Below are 13,682 nucleotides of genomic sequence, written 5' to 3'. Positions count from 1 at the left end.
GACATAGTTTAAGGTTTATGGGAGGATTAAAAGAAAAGATGGCCTGGACTTCCAGAGCTGAAATTCACATTCTTCTTTGAGTCTCTGTCCAATGATAGTGCAGCTTTAATTAGCAAGTTTACTGTTGAAAGGAAGACAAAAGTGTGATAGAAAACAGGTGACACGCAACAAAGATCCCAGGCGAGGTTGCTGCAATCATTCGGCGTACGTTCCAAAAGACTGAAGCAGCGGTACGCCCACTCCCGCCTCTCTTGGACCTCTCCCAGCCCTGCAACAAGAGGATAAATAGGCTGAGATATGCTGGCTATTCTGCATTATTATTCATAAGCAAGGGTGTGTTATCATTGGCAACACATTGCAGCGGCTGCTTAGACAGGGGAGTGAATGACTGGTCATTACTTGATTGCACAATTACAAAATGTAGCCATAACAATGTCAGTTTTTTTTTCCTTTTGTTTTTTTCTTGTAAATAGAAAGAGTCATGGCTCAGATCAAAGATTGCTTACATACAGTATAGATGATGAGAACTGCTTTATTATACATGCATAAAATGAGGAAGGCTTTTAGCGGATATAAAATAAAATATAATACCCACTGCAGATGTATTTATTTAGCATGCACAACCAGTCAGAGAGAACTACTGTTCTTATTAGAATCCCTGCTAACAGGTCATTACATGACCCGCACAAATTATTACTAGCTAATCTTAAATTACACTGGCTAATGGTGCATTGCATGGGCTGATGTCACATTACATTACCTAATAACATATAAGGTGCTGAAAGGGAGCCTGGAGTGCTACTTTAGCCAGACTGACTTGGGTGGCTGTTTATGTTGAGCCAGTGCATTCCCCGTTCGCCGGGCAACCAAACTGTTTACGAGCAGTTACTCACACAAAAGCACAGGGCGGACTGATTGCTCAACTAATTGATCCCTACCAGAGATCACAGAGCTGCGCTCGTAAAGAAAAGAGAACGCCTCCCATGACATCAGTGCATGCTGCGCGGCGAGAAAGCCTGCAAGTCCTGGGAGAGACTATTCCCACACTGAGTGATGCTGTCTGCAGAGAGAGAGGAGAGGCAAGCTGTCAGGTGGAAAGCATGCACATGAAGACATTTTGCAACTATTAATCAGCAAGGGAGTCCTCGGCCTGACACAAAGGCAACTTCATTCCAGCCAAGAGGATTTAAATTATACACAGGGGATTAAGAAACAATTAAATGCCAAATTCTCTGCAGGGTTGTGGTGGCAGCGCCCTCTTAAATGACAGCTCCACCCAAAATTATGATGATACTGAAAATCCATGGGGGAATTTCTGGTAAATCAAAGGTCAGTTTGTGGTAAAGAAGTGTCCTTTAGGGCGAATAGGTATTTCTGAAGGAGACAGAGGTGGTATGATCAAACATGACAGTTTAAATTGAGCTTCTTCAATTAAAGAGGTGTTGCTAAATTCTTTGACACCCTCATAAATCAGTTTGAGTGAACCACATCATCCTTGTCCTGCGTAGATCGATTCTGTTACCTCTGCTGTTACCTTGTTGTGTTTACAGACATATGAAAGGTTTCAGCGTTTGAGAACTAATGGAAATATTCAACCATGATGTCTTACAAGCTGTGGGCTGGCTTGCAAAATGCTGCAGAAAGCTTTAAGCCCGTCATGTCATGCAGCCTCCTCTATGCTTCTAGTGGCTTCTAGTGACACGTATAGCTTTGAAAAAGTGCTCAGGCCTGAAAAGCGTGATGGCTTTAGTTAGTTAGCCTTTCATCACGAGGATAACTCAATTCATTAGCTCATCTTATACCTTTTCATCTCTTATCTGGTCTCAGGGCACAAAGTGCTCTCTTGTGTGGTCTGATGACTCCTCAGAGGTGAAAGGTGAGCTGAGTGAAGGGTCATTATGTTTCTTGGTGAGATGCTGGGAACTGAGGTGTTGCTGCCAAATTAGCCAGGATGACATTATTAGACTGATAGCATCTGTTCTCATACAACCAGGCAGATGCAGCATGATGAAGTATAAAGAGGAAAGATAAAATGTAAACAGATCTTGTCTGCTTCCATAGTAAAATGTGATAAAAAATGATAAAATATCATTTAGGGGTTTTTAATGTTGCAGTAACCAGTTGTTTCATACAGTCAGCTGCTTCTAGACTGGCTGACATTGACCTTAGCTTGAGTTAGGGTCATTTTAACAGATTTTTAGCCTATATTGACACTTCCCATTCTTATCCAGATATGGCAACCTAGTTGGTGATTTTCATGTTTGGTCATTTAGTGCACAGCTGAAGTTAAATTAAAATATTATTACATGCAGGCAGTTAATGTTGCTGGTTTTACAGAAGTACGTAAAATCAGGTCTACCATAATCTGTTTAAACTTTATACCATGGAAAGCTACAACCTTCTCCACCTTTTTGATTATTATGACGAGGAATTCTTTTTCTAAACCTAACCAGTTATTTTTATTTGCCAAAACATAATCCGACACAAAGTAAAATCTTAAACTACAATAACAATAACACAATAAAAGGAGAGCAAAACAACAAAACAAAAACATGGATGAATTATAGTCAATCACAATAATTAAACCAGGGACTAAAAAATATTGCATGCTTGCTGCTCCACTATCAGCCTCTTCTGCCTCCAAAAGTGGGCATTTGTCCACGTATGTTTGGTACTTCAGCTGAAGGAGAGAATTTCCACAAAGCTGCAAAATTGACAGTGCACACCTGGCATGGTTTGGACAATAGCATCACTTTGTTTAGATTTGAAATCAAACCTGCTAAGGATTAAAAATGATAATGATTAGGACTAAAATGCATTCTTCATACAATCCAGGTTCTCAGAATCCATACCCTGTATGTCTTACATATGTTCCTACTCCAACACACCTGATTTAGATTAATAAAATCCTCATCGAGTTATTTGCAAGCCTGTTAATGAGCCGTTCATTTAATACAGGAGTGTAAAAGTAGGGTTACCCCTACAACATGCAAGGCAGTGAGTCCTGAGGACCAGGACTGAGAAACACTTGTATAAAGGATGCATTTTAGAAACATAGAAACACTGCTTTATAATACACTACAGTCTTCTTAAAGAAGCACTATTGAACTTTGGCAGATTTTCTTGGTCAGGTGCCCTCTAATGATGTTGAGTCTTGTCTTATCTCTTCCTCTGTCCCTTTTTCTCTTTCTTTATCTCTTACGCTGATAAAGTGTGTTTCCTTGATGAATGCTACTTGATTAAAATGGGCAGTTGCTGCTGTGTGATGAAGAGCAAAAAGCGAAACTAAGCCGTTAAGGGGACCCTCCCCTCCCAAAAATAAATAAATAAAAACCCTTGTGAAGAGCAGTTATTCAACCATGGAACACAGCAGCAGCTCTAGAAATGTACGTAATAAATGTCACTGTGCCATCAAAATGAGTTAGAAACACATATATTTAAGGCCAGAAAGTTACGTAGTGTTTCTTTCATGGACAAGATTTTTACATTTCACATGCAATTGCTCTTGTGACCACTAGAGGTCACATTTTCTCTGAATTATTTCATTGCAGGTTGCTTTTAGCCACATGGACAAATGAAGTAGAAGTAGTCATTTTAATTTAAATATAAATGTATATATGTATTAATTAATTATTTATATAGTATGTTTATTTATTTGTCAGCATATAACTTATGAAACACCAAAATTAGTCTTCTTCTTTTAACCCATCACTAGTTAGATGGTAAAAAGCAGTTATCACGTGGGCTGCCATTTTTCCGGCATCTGGGGGGCAATTTGGGGAGGAGGCTTTGCTCAGGGGCCCACAGTGGTCCACCTATGTTGCCAGCCCAGAGACTTAAACCTAGGTTCTCCAGACCCAAGCCCACCTCTGTCACTGTTAGGCTAACATGCCCCCCGCTGAACGAATGACCCTCAGGCTGATTTTAGGTGGACAATCTTGAAAAAAGAGAATGTCATGGAGCATCAGCCATTGGATTTTGTTTACTGTCATGAGTTATAATTATCTGATTACCTTCAACTAGAAAAATAGGAACCAATAGTTTTTGGGACTGTTTTTAGTGGAGGATAAAAACCTGAAAAACTTCTCAACTTGGTCAAGACAAACGCTACAAACCTTTATCGATTAACTGAGGATCCAACATAGGAAAGTACTGCAAAGAGAACGTAGTATTCTCATTTTTCAAACACCTTTTCTGTATTATTTGTCTCATTAAAACCAGATCACATACAATAACTCATCATGTTTCAGTTCAGTTGTTTGTCTCCTTCCTGCCACTTCTTTTTAACTTGATCAAAAGAAAAAAAAAGAATCTTTGAATCATTCTCAGCTGGCGTGCTGTTTTAATTTTGTTTACTTGTTCATGTGACACCTAAGATGCAGGTGCAGAGGTCGTTGCTCATACCTCATCCGCTCAGCCAGAGATAGAAATCTCCCTTTTCAGCTACAGTTGCTTCGCTTTCAGTTTACTTTTTTTTTTTTTTAAATCATCAAAAGAGTCCGGAAACTTTTAAAACGAGTCATCATCTGGAAAGCTTGTTACCGAAGCCCTTTGTTGTTGTCTTTCCCCCTGTGAAAATCACAGCTGCCGCAGTGATGTGTGATGGAAATATTTATTGTGGCGAACGTGCCTCTGCCCTCGGGCAGCTTAGGGGGTGATGGATTTTTATGTTTTTGCATAACTGAGTCCAACATGCTTTATCAAAAAAAGCCTAAGACTGCTGTTTTGTTAAAGCTCTGGCTTCAGTACAGATTAGTCTCTGCACCCCATTTCAGAGACACGACAGCTTCCAAACTGAATATATGACAACAATTTAACATCAAACTTCCCAGTAAAAATCAGTTATCCATTCCCAGCCAGCATGGTGATGTATTTCCACCACTTTTTTCCTCCAGTTTGTTCTGATCATTGAGTGAAAGTGAAGTTTTAATAATCCATAAGGAGTAACAATTTCCAGACCTTAAAATAAGTAACTTCAACTAAAAGTTTTAATCTTGACCTTGTCTATCAAAGCTCCTTTATGAGTCTCCTTAAGGTAAAATATAAGATTACAAGTGAGAAATTGGCACATTTTACTTATTATATAAAAATGATGCAATAGCACGTATTTATACTTGTTTAAATATGTGAGGAAAATGGTAAAAGAGGGCATATTGGTGTAAATCTATCATCTTCTGATAGTGATTTAAATGTAAAATATATTTTTTTGAGAAGTTACAATATAAAACAATAAAAAAAGATCATATTTATTACTATCAAAGTTTTAAAATTGACATTTTACAATAAACTTTTATAGTCACTGTGGAAGACAACATTAAGTAAAGCCTGTAAAAAAGGGTGTAACTCTGAGCTGAGAGGCTGAGCACATGTTTTAGAAATCATGCTAAAATTCAAGATAACATTAGTGTATTTCTTTGGAAGCAAATCTGGGATTTGATGATCAAGAAATATTGTTTTATTGTATGATTAATAGCTGTAGGAATAGCTAGGAAGGAAATAAGCTTGCTCATAGTAGAAGTTTCAAACTACTACTATATTAGATTGTACAGGGTGCAATGGAGAATATTAACCCTTTTTTTGGTTAATAATACAGCTAAGTAAAAAGTACAGAGGTGCTTCATGGATATAGATACGCTCTTATAACACAACATCACCCACATTTATAGCACAAGTGCCATGCAAAGCACTGAATAAGTTCCATATGGTTTGAAGTGAAACACTGGAATGTAAAGTTTGCATCTCTGTGAACTTAATTCACTAAGCCAATGGCTGTCATGAAAATATGGCTCTTCTACCTTTTCATCACTTCACAGGCTGGGATGAGACATGAACCCTGTTTTATTTGGATCACATCACCGGGCCCTGATATGAGCGACTGCAGAGGATTATACACGCTGAGAGAGTAATTTATCCTACATAAACAACAACTGAGCTGAAATTCCATCCTTCTCCATCTTACCAATTACAAAAGCCTGTTCTCAAATATCACACACCTGTATGCATGTGTGGTTGACACCTAGGGTTCCTGCTGTCCTCTAAGTATCCATAGCCAGGTATCTTCAGAGATCATCATGCACAGACGTTTGATTGTTCCTGAAGAGTAGTTGCAGATTGAAAAAGGGAGGGGGGGAGGGAACAAAACAAAACGCCTCCACCAAGCTGTGGGATGCATGATTTTCATGCACTACGAACACCCACGGAGAGCACTTCCTATACAACGCCTCGTAGATGGCACTTGAACATAAATAGATTGGAAAGGCATAGCTCTAAGTGGGCCCTTGAAACCAAATGAAAGCATACCCAGAAAGGACACCTTTGCTTCTTTGAATGTCCAATCAGTGTTTTGCTCTACATTTTCATTCCTTTACAAGCTTATAAGTCAGAGTTCAGTACTGCAGTCTTAATGTTATTCTATTAATATGCATTAAAAGATCATAGCACACTGTAGCGGCTAATTATGTCTCGCTAACTACATTGTATTATCACATTATTGATGGTTTAAATGAAGGCAGTCATCAGTATGTAGCATACAACATACACAAGATAGATTTTTTTGAGAAATGTGTGACATACTTTTGTATCACATGTAGCTTATCAGAGCTTGGGGATTTTGAACCTGCAGGACAATGGCTGTGGTGACCGTGTGAGCCGAGTGGGGATGTGTGGATGAGATAGCACAGCACTCATTAGAGAAGCATGAAGACAGCTGTGGAGATGGCATTTATTAATCTCATGATGCTCTCACACACATCAAAATAATCTGCAGAGGTAAATGCATGCCACTAACTTCTTCACCATTTGTTCCCTTTGAACACACAAAACACACCCGACCCAAATGAAGAAGTCATGGTGCAGAACTTCATAGGCTGTTGGATCCATTTAATTTGAGTGAGGTGTGTTGGAGCAGGGATACTTTGAAAACATGCAGGACTCCGGACCAAGTATGACCAAATTGAATAGCACAGTTCTTGTACAAGACAATTCAAAGTCAATTAAAATAAACATTAAAAGCATTATACCGGGGTACAGAAGACACATAAAAAATAGATTTATAACAAACTTTCAAAAGAAACAAAATAAATTAAATAAAGACAGAAAAAGCTAAACTGAAATAGGAAATAAAATAACAGTTGTTTTAATAAAGGCAACAAAAAGAAAAGTTTTTAACCTTGATTTGGTCCAGCTAAGAGTTTAAACAGACCTGCAGTTTTCTGGGAATTGATTTGAATTGAACTGAAAATATGTGTGTGTGTGTGTGTGTGTGTGTGCATGTTTTTATGTATCATTAGGTATTTGGCTTGGAATTAAATGGAAGTCTGTGGTACAAATCTTGTCTTTAAGAGTCCAACATAACAAACCATCTCAACAGTCAAAATAAAGTGGATATGAATGAAACTCAAACATTCCCAAAGTAATTGGAAAAACAATTCCTTCCAAAATCCTAAAATTTTGGAAACAATCACAGTGAAAATGACCACAATAAATGCACCACACAACTAGAGCATAAAGAGCTAAGAAGCATTTAGACTATGTTAGTTGTACCAAGGTCTCTTGTTTCAAATACTCATGTTTCAAATGTGACATTTTTGGTGTTGCAGGGTTAAGAAGATGAGAGTACCAGCATTGGCTTTATTGAGCAAAGGAAACTAAGAGCATTCCATTACCTATTGGCCAAAAAAGCCCTGTTGCATTTTTCCTCACACTTCCCTCAAGTGGAGATAACATCTGGGATAAGAAAGCAGCAAACACTGAGAGGGAAAGGGAGGAGGGAGCATGTGTGTGTGTATAGGAGAGTTCTTCAAAGCTCCGTGTTGGATCAGCCTTGGAGAGGGAAGTGTGGGAGATAAGCCCATGACAGCTGCCAAACACCTCTCTGTTGTGCTATGTGTATGTGTGTGTGTGTGTGTCTGCTGGGCCCCCCATTCAGAAGGAGTGTTTCTGAATCCCAACCACCTGCCAGCCCTGGTCTCCCATGGCAGGTGTGAGTCAGTATGTACGTGATTTAGAGCGCTGATGAATACGGAGCATATGTGAAAGTCTTATCGCCTTCATCTCTCTGTAATAACATTAAGACGGGCACACTGATGGAGAGATTACCTAAATGTGAGGAATAGTGAGGACAGGAGTGGCTTGTATGAATACCATGTGTGTGATCCAGCTAATAAAAGACATAAAAAGACCTAAATCATTGGGATTGTGTAAAATGTACATCATGTTTAAACCAGCAACATAAACAGACATAAACCTGACAACGGCTAACATTTAGCATTTCACTGAGTTTGCTAAGTGAAAAGTACTTCATGCCACATGAGTAACACAGTAATTAACAAGTCCAAACAGAAGTGACATTAACTCAGAAGTCTCTCAGATGTGTGGGTGAGCGGAAGAAAGGTTTCCTGCTCGACACCGGCAGGGTTCAGAGGTTAAATTCACAAGCAGGTGGCTGAGTGACTGAGAGCTTGAACCTGGACGTTTCTTTTCCAGAATTCATTATTCTCAAACCAGACCAAAAATGGCCATGCTACAGCCATCTGTTTCAATACCCTGCAACCCACATGACCTAACAAAGACATCTTATGCTGCAAAGAAGATATGAATATTGCTAAATTACTATCAGAGACATAATCTGAAGCCACTTGATTTTTATAGATTCTGTTTTAGGGTTATCTTTTGCCATCTAACAACTCTGCTGTGTGGTTGGGATGATTGAACTTTATCTGTTTTAACATCTTTATTGAAGCCCAAAGGTAAACAAGGAGTCAGCCACAGAAATGGTTTCCATAACTTCAACAACATGTGCAGCCATATCTGCAGGTGTGATGTCAGAGATCTTTCACTGATGAACGTTTCACCACAGGGCATGCACACTGTGGCTGCCTGCTATATGCCATCAACACTTGCAAACTCAGTGATCTTTGTGTTAATTTGCTCCATATTTGTGGAATAATACACCTTTACATGCAAAAGGGAAATATAACAAACAAACAAAAAATATTTCCACTTTCTTGTTGTTTTTCACTGGCAGATAAGTACAGCACAGATCATTATAATGATAATGAATAAAATAAGAGAAATGATCTACTACCCTGTCAGCAACAGCGTCACTATTTACCAGCTAAGCTATCTATGTTCAAAGTTGGATGTTTATCCTTGTCATTTAGACAACTTTTTAAAAAAGGGCTGTGTGTGTGTGTGTGTGTGTGTGGATCATAAATGAGTCATGCACATTTTTCTGAGAAAGTTTAGATGACAAGCAGAAGCAGGCCCAAGAGCTGGAGAGTAGGTCTCTAATGGCGTTGATGGTTGTTTGATCAGAGTTCTTGGTTTCCAACATCGACATGTGAGTCTGTCTCTTAATGTGATCTGGAAACAAATAAAACTAAACAAAAACAAAAACTCCCACTTTACTGAAACAGGCATCTTTATATACACCATGAGAAAAAATAATTAGTGGCTCTGGATTTAACAGGCTTTTACTCAGATTAGGAAAATATGTGAAAATATTTTTTTTATTTTTTTATTTTAGGAAGAATATTCTATTCATTAAATTAAATCTACTTATTCAAGTTGTACTCTGCCTCTCGTCGGCTAATACAACCATGAATTGGAATAAGCAGAAAAAAATAAAGTGAATGGAAGGATGAATAAATGAATAAACATAAAAGAAGTTAATTAAAAATGTATATTAATAATAGTATTTTCACTACTCTTGCATGAAATATTGCTGAATTTCTTTATATCAAGGTCTCAAGGTAACCTATTTACTTGTTTTTTTTTACAAACTTATATTGGGAGTCTGAGACTAAACTGATTGATTTGATGTGGCAAAGCATCTGTGTATTATGAACTCCTCACAGTCAGAAATAAATAAATAAAACGCAAGTTTTCCAGAAGCTAAGAAAAGCAAAACTGTTTCTGGTTGGATGACTCAGCTTTTTGTTTCATGAGTTTGGAGTTTCTTAAATCTCAGATGACTATAAAACAAGTGACTGCACTGAAAACATAATCATGAACTTTAAAAGATATCAATAAAGTGCTGAACCTTTCACGCTAAGCGGAGCTGAAAAACGTCACAGCAGGGGTTCTTCTTGTGGATTTTTTTGATCTTTTTTTTCTTGTCTTTGCCAGCCTGCCACTGTAACCTCCACGCTCGCCGCTGCCGCTTCAACATGGAGCTGTATAAGCTATCGGGCCGCAGGAGCGGAGGGGTCTGTCTCAACTGTCGACACAACACAGCAGGACGCCACTGCCACTACTGCAAGGAGGGTTACTTCAGAGACATGACCAAGTCCATTTCTCACCGCAGAGCGTGCAAAGGTAAAGTGACATAAGCTCAAATCTATAACTTTATATAAGCACAATCATTCAGTGGAACGAGAAGATAAACTCTGATGGTATCATAAAGGACAGTGTTTCTTGTTGCAGTAAAATTAATTTCATTTTTATGGCTTTTAATGTTCCAATGTAAATAAACAGATAGTTGTTAAAACCCACACATTTCACTAAACTCTATGTTCTTAAAACTAAGCCAAAGTCATCATCACCATGGCTTTTGGAGGCCAGCGCACTTCCAGGAAATTAAGGCGGTCAAACAAAATAAAATAATATTGTTGTAAAAGGAAGATTCAAGACATTGTCTGAATATATTCTCAGTTAACTTAAGTGTTTACACACTAGATACCTTAAAAAAGTTCAGCGATGTGATGGCATAGACTCTTATAGACTGATAGCAAAGATTCAAGCTTTGACATCTCGGACTAACTGGTGCTTCAGATGAGCTTGTACACGGCCGAACAGATGAAAACATGGAAAAACTTTGAAGCTTATAACTCCTTTACTTGTGAATGAATGACAGCAGTTGGGATAAAAACCCATTATGTCAAATTCTGCATTGTTCATGCTTGAGCGCATATGGATTGTGCTGGTTTTATAGCTGGGATCTCAAACTCTGTCAACTTCTGCACAATGACCCATTAACTTGAGTTAAGTGTGTTGCAGCAGGGAAACATCTAAAACCTGCTGGACACTGGCCCTTGAGAACCAGAGTTGAGGAGCCCTGTTTTACAGCATTGCTGCTACATTTATGTGATGTAAACAAACTGAAATCAGCCGTTTTGCTCTATCATGGCCTGGATTCTTCGTAAAGATTACTAGGACAAGCAAAATTATAAGGTCAAGATAAATAAGCTTAACCTGTTCATGTTGACTTCTTGTTTAAGAACTGGGATCTTAACAAGTAAAAGGATTTTATTACATAATTACCTTTCATTTATACAAGAAGCTCACAGAAAAGGACCCAAATCAACTGATTTGAAGTCATTTATAAGCCTTTAATGAAACGATAACTGAAAACTCTGACATGCTTTGGCTCTGCTTGGTTTAATCCCAACAAAAGGTTTTCAAATCTACCGAGCCCATCAGGTGACATCAACAGAAAAGAAACGTTAACTCGTGGCCAACCGTTAGTTAAGCACAAATTTATGGTAAATTATTCTATAATTTGATTCTATCGTAATGTTGAAATGTATAGTATTGTAACTGAGTTTGCTGGGTTTGCCTAACTTAATAGTTTAAGTTCAAACGTTAGTGTGTTACAGATGGGAAACACACCTGGTGGCTGGAAATTCACTGTTTGGATGTTCCCTCTGTGCAGGTCTAGATTGCTGACTTGTTACCTTTTTAACAAAAAAATCCACAAATTTCCATTCTTCTTTTTCATATGTTTGATTTTATTACATTTATAAATAAATATTTTAACTGCTACTGAGTAAAGTTAATTCTGCTAATGAAAAAAAGCTGATTTGTCTAAAGCACTTGAATTTGTTTGAAAACTAATTTTGTGTGTATCAGTGTGATAAAAGTTTTAATCGTCGCACAGCACGATATGTTAAGCACAACTTACTAAATTAGGGTTAGATGTGAAAAGGGATTCCAACTTTTTAAATAAGCTTTAGTGGTGGTGATATACAGAAGAAAAAAGATTTCTTCTGAAAAGTTTACAGACAGGCACTCACCTGCTTTTTGAGATCTTGAGTGAACACATTACAAGACAAACATAAACAGAGCAGAGGTGTGAGCTGATCCGCAGAGCAGAGCAGTGGAAACGGCTCACTAATCACCCTTCTCTGCCATTCATACTCACAGCGGCACACGCATGTACAGAGGAAGAGAAAGCAAAACACACACGCAGGTGCGAACACATACATCACGGTTGAGACCGAGCTGCCAGGGATTAATGTATGGGGAGACAAAAGCTGAGCTCCCTCTGTGTCATAGCTCCTCTAGGAGTAAAGACAGGCTCAGAGGCCCTGAGCAAACAAACTGCTGTCACTCACACTGTACACTCACTGGCAAAAAATCCCACTGATGCACACAATGCTTGTCCATAACCATGCCTGGCAATGTCTGCATGGGGATTATGAAAAGAAGGTGGGTCCACTTGCTTAGTTTTAGCCATAAATTGGAGTGGAAATTTATGTAAAAGATAACGAAGAGCAAAAACATTGTCATCGCGCATTTCCTCTCCAATTTTTTACTGAACCACATTACAACTGACAAATGAGCCACTTCAGACAGATGCACATAGTTTGGTTTTAACCACATCCACCGCTGAGCTGTGATTGGCTGGTGAAAGGGTCTCAGGATGCCTTTCCTCTGCTGTTCCTATCCCTGGTACACCGCTGGCCTTTTAAACGCAGAAACAACGACATGATATTTCCTGCTGCACACCACAACAGTCCTCCCCTTTTAATTTTTTAGTTCTTCAACTCGCTTGGAAAGAAAGTAAAGGCATGTGAAGCAGAGGCTAGAAATGCCTTTACAGGCGAGTAATATCAGAGACAATCACTGTCAAACAGAGAGCAGGGATCTTTTTACTACATGTGGTCGTGCTGTGCTGAACATTAGCTTGACAGATCATTTGCACTTAGCTTAAAAGTTGTCAAACAATTCGACGTAACATTGTTTCACTCTGCCAGCCTAAACATTTTCATTAACTTTATTTAAGAGTAGTTACGCTCAGGGGCTTGGAGCTAAACGCTGGTTAGTTTCACAGAAGAATTGTGTAGCAGCATCCATATGTCTCTGCAAAGTCTTTCCAAACAGCTGTATCAGTAACCCGAACACTTCCCTCTACATATCCTGCCCTTTGCTCTGGGATTAAATCCAAACAGCCTGATTACTGCCTTTCTCCTCAGGTGACAAAAAGGGGTTGATGTGACATCAGTTAAAAACCCACTGTATTTATTGTTCAAATCAGCCAACCATCCCAGTCTGCTGTTGTTGGACAGGAAATAAAGTCCAGCGCCAACACACCCAGAAGGAAGTCTGCTTTCATTCTCCATTCCTCACCCCTCTCTCCACCTACTCCCTTAACAACCCACATCTCATCAAATATCCTCTCAACAATTTGGCTTAATAGTTGGAGGTTTTCTGGAAAAAAAAAAAGTATTCTACTCCATACAGTACACATATCTCCAGTGGCAAAGTAGAATGCCTCATGTTTTATTTCCCAGATTAACAACTTCACCCCTCATCAAGTGCAGTGTAAACATGGCTCATGGAGAACCACAGTGCATGCCTCCCAACCCTTTTCCCCCCCTTGTTTCCTGCATACATTTAGCAGTTTAAAGGTTTGGTGAGTCCACAGAGAAGAAGTCGGTACATGGTTCACTGCACCGCAG

General features: G+C 38.8%; 1 protein-coding gene across 1 annotated transcript in view; it reads left to right on the top strand.

Moving 5' to 3' along the window:
* The window catches only part of ntn1b (netrin 1b), a 41,964-nt gene that overhangs the window by 14,913 nt on the left and 13,369 nt on the right, over positions 1-13,682 (top strand). The window contains exon 2 of the mRNA XM_041976787.1: positions 10,129-10,317. Coding sequence (XP_041832721.1) covers positions 10,129-10,317 — 189 coding nt within the window. The remainder of the gene's footprint in view (positions 1-10,128; positions 10,318-13,682) is intronic.

Source organism: Melanotaenia boesemani, chromosome 2, assembly GCF_017639745.1.
Source record: "Melanotaenia boesemani isolate fMelBoe1 chromosome 2, fMelBoe1.pri, whole genome shotgun sequence".
Lineage (NCBI taxonomy): Eukaryota > Metazoa > Chordata > Actinopteri > Atheriniformes > Melanotaeniidae > Melanotaenia > Melanotaenia boesemani.
The sequence above is the reverse complement of the archived record's forward strand: the minus strand, read 5'-3'. Positions and strand labels throughout refer to the sequence as shown.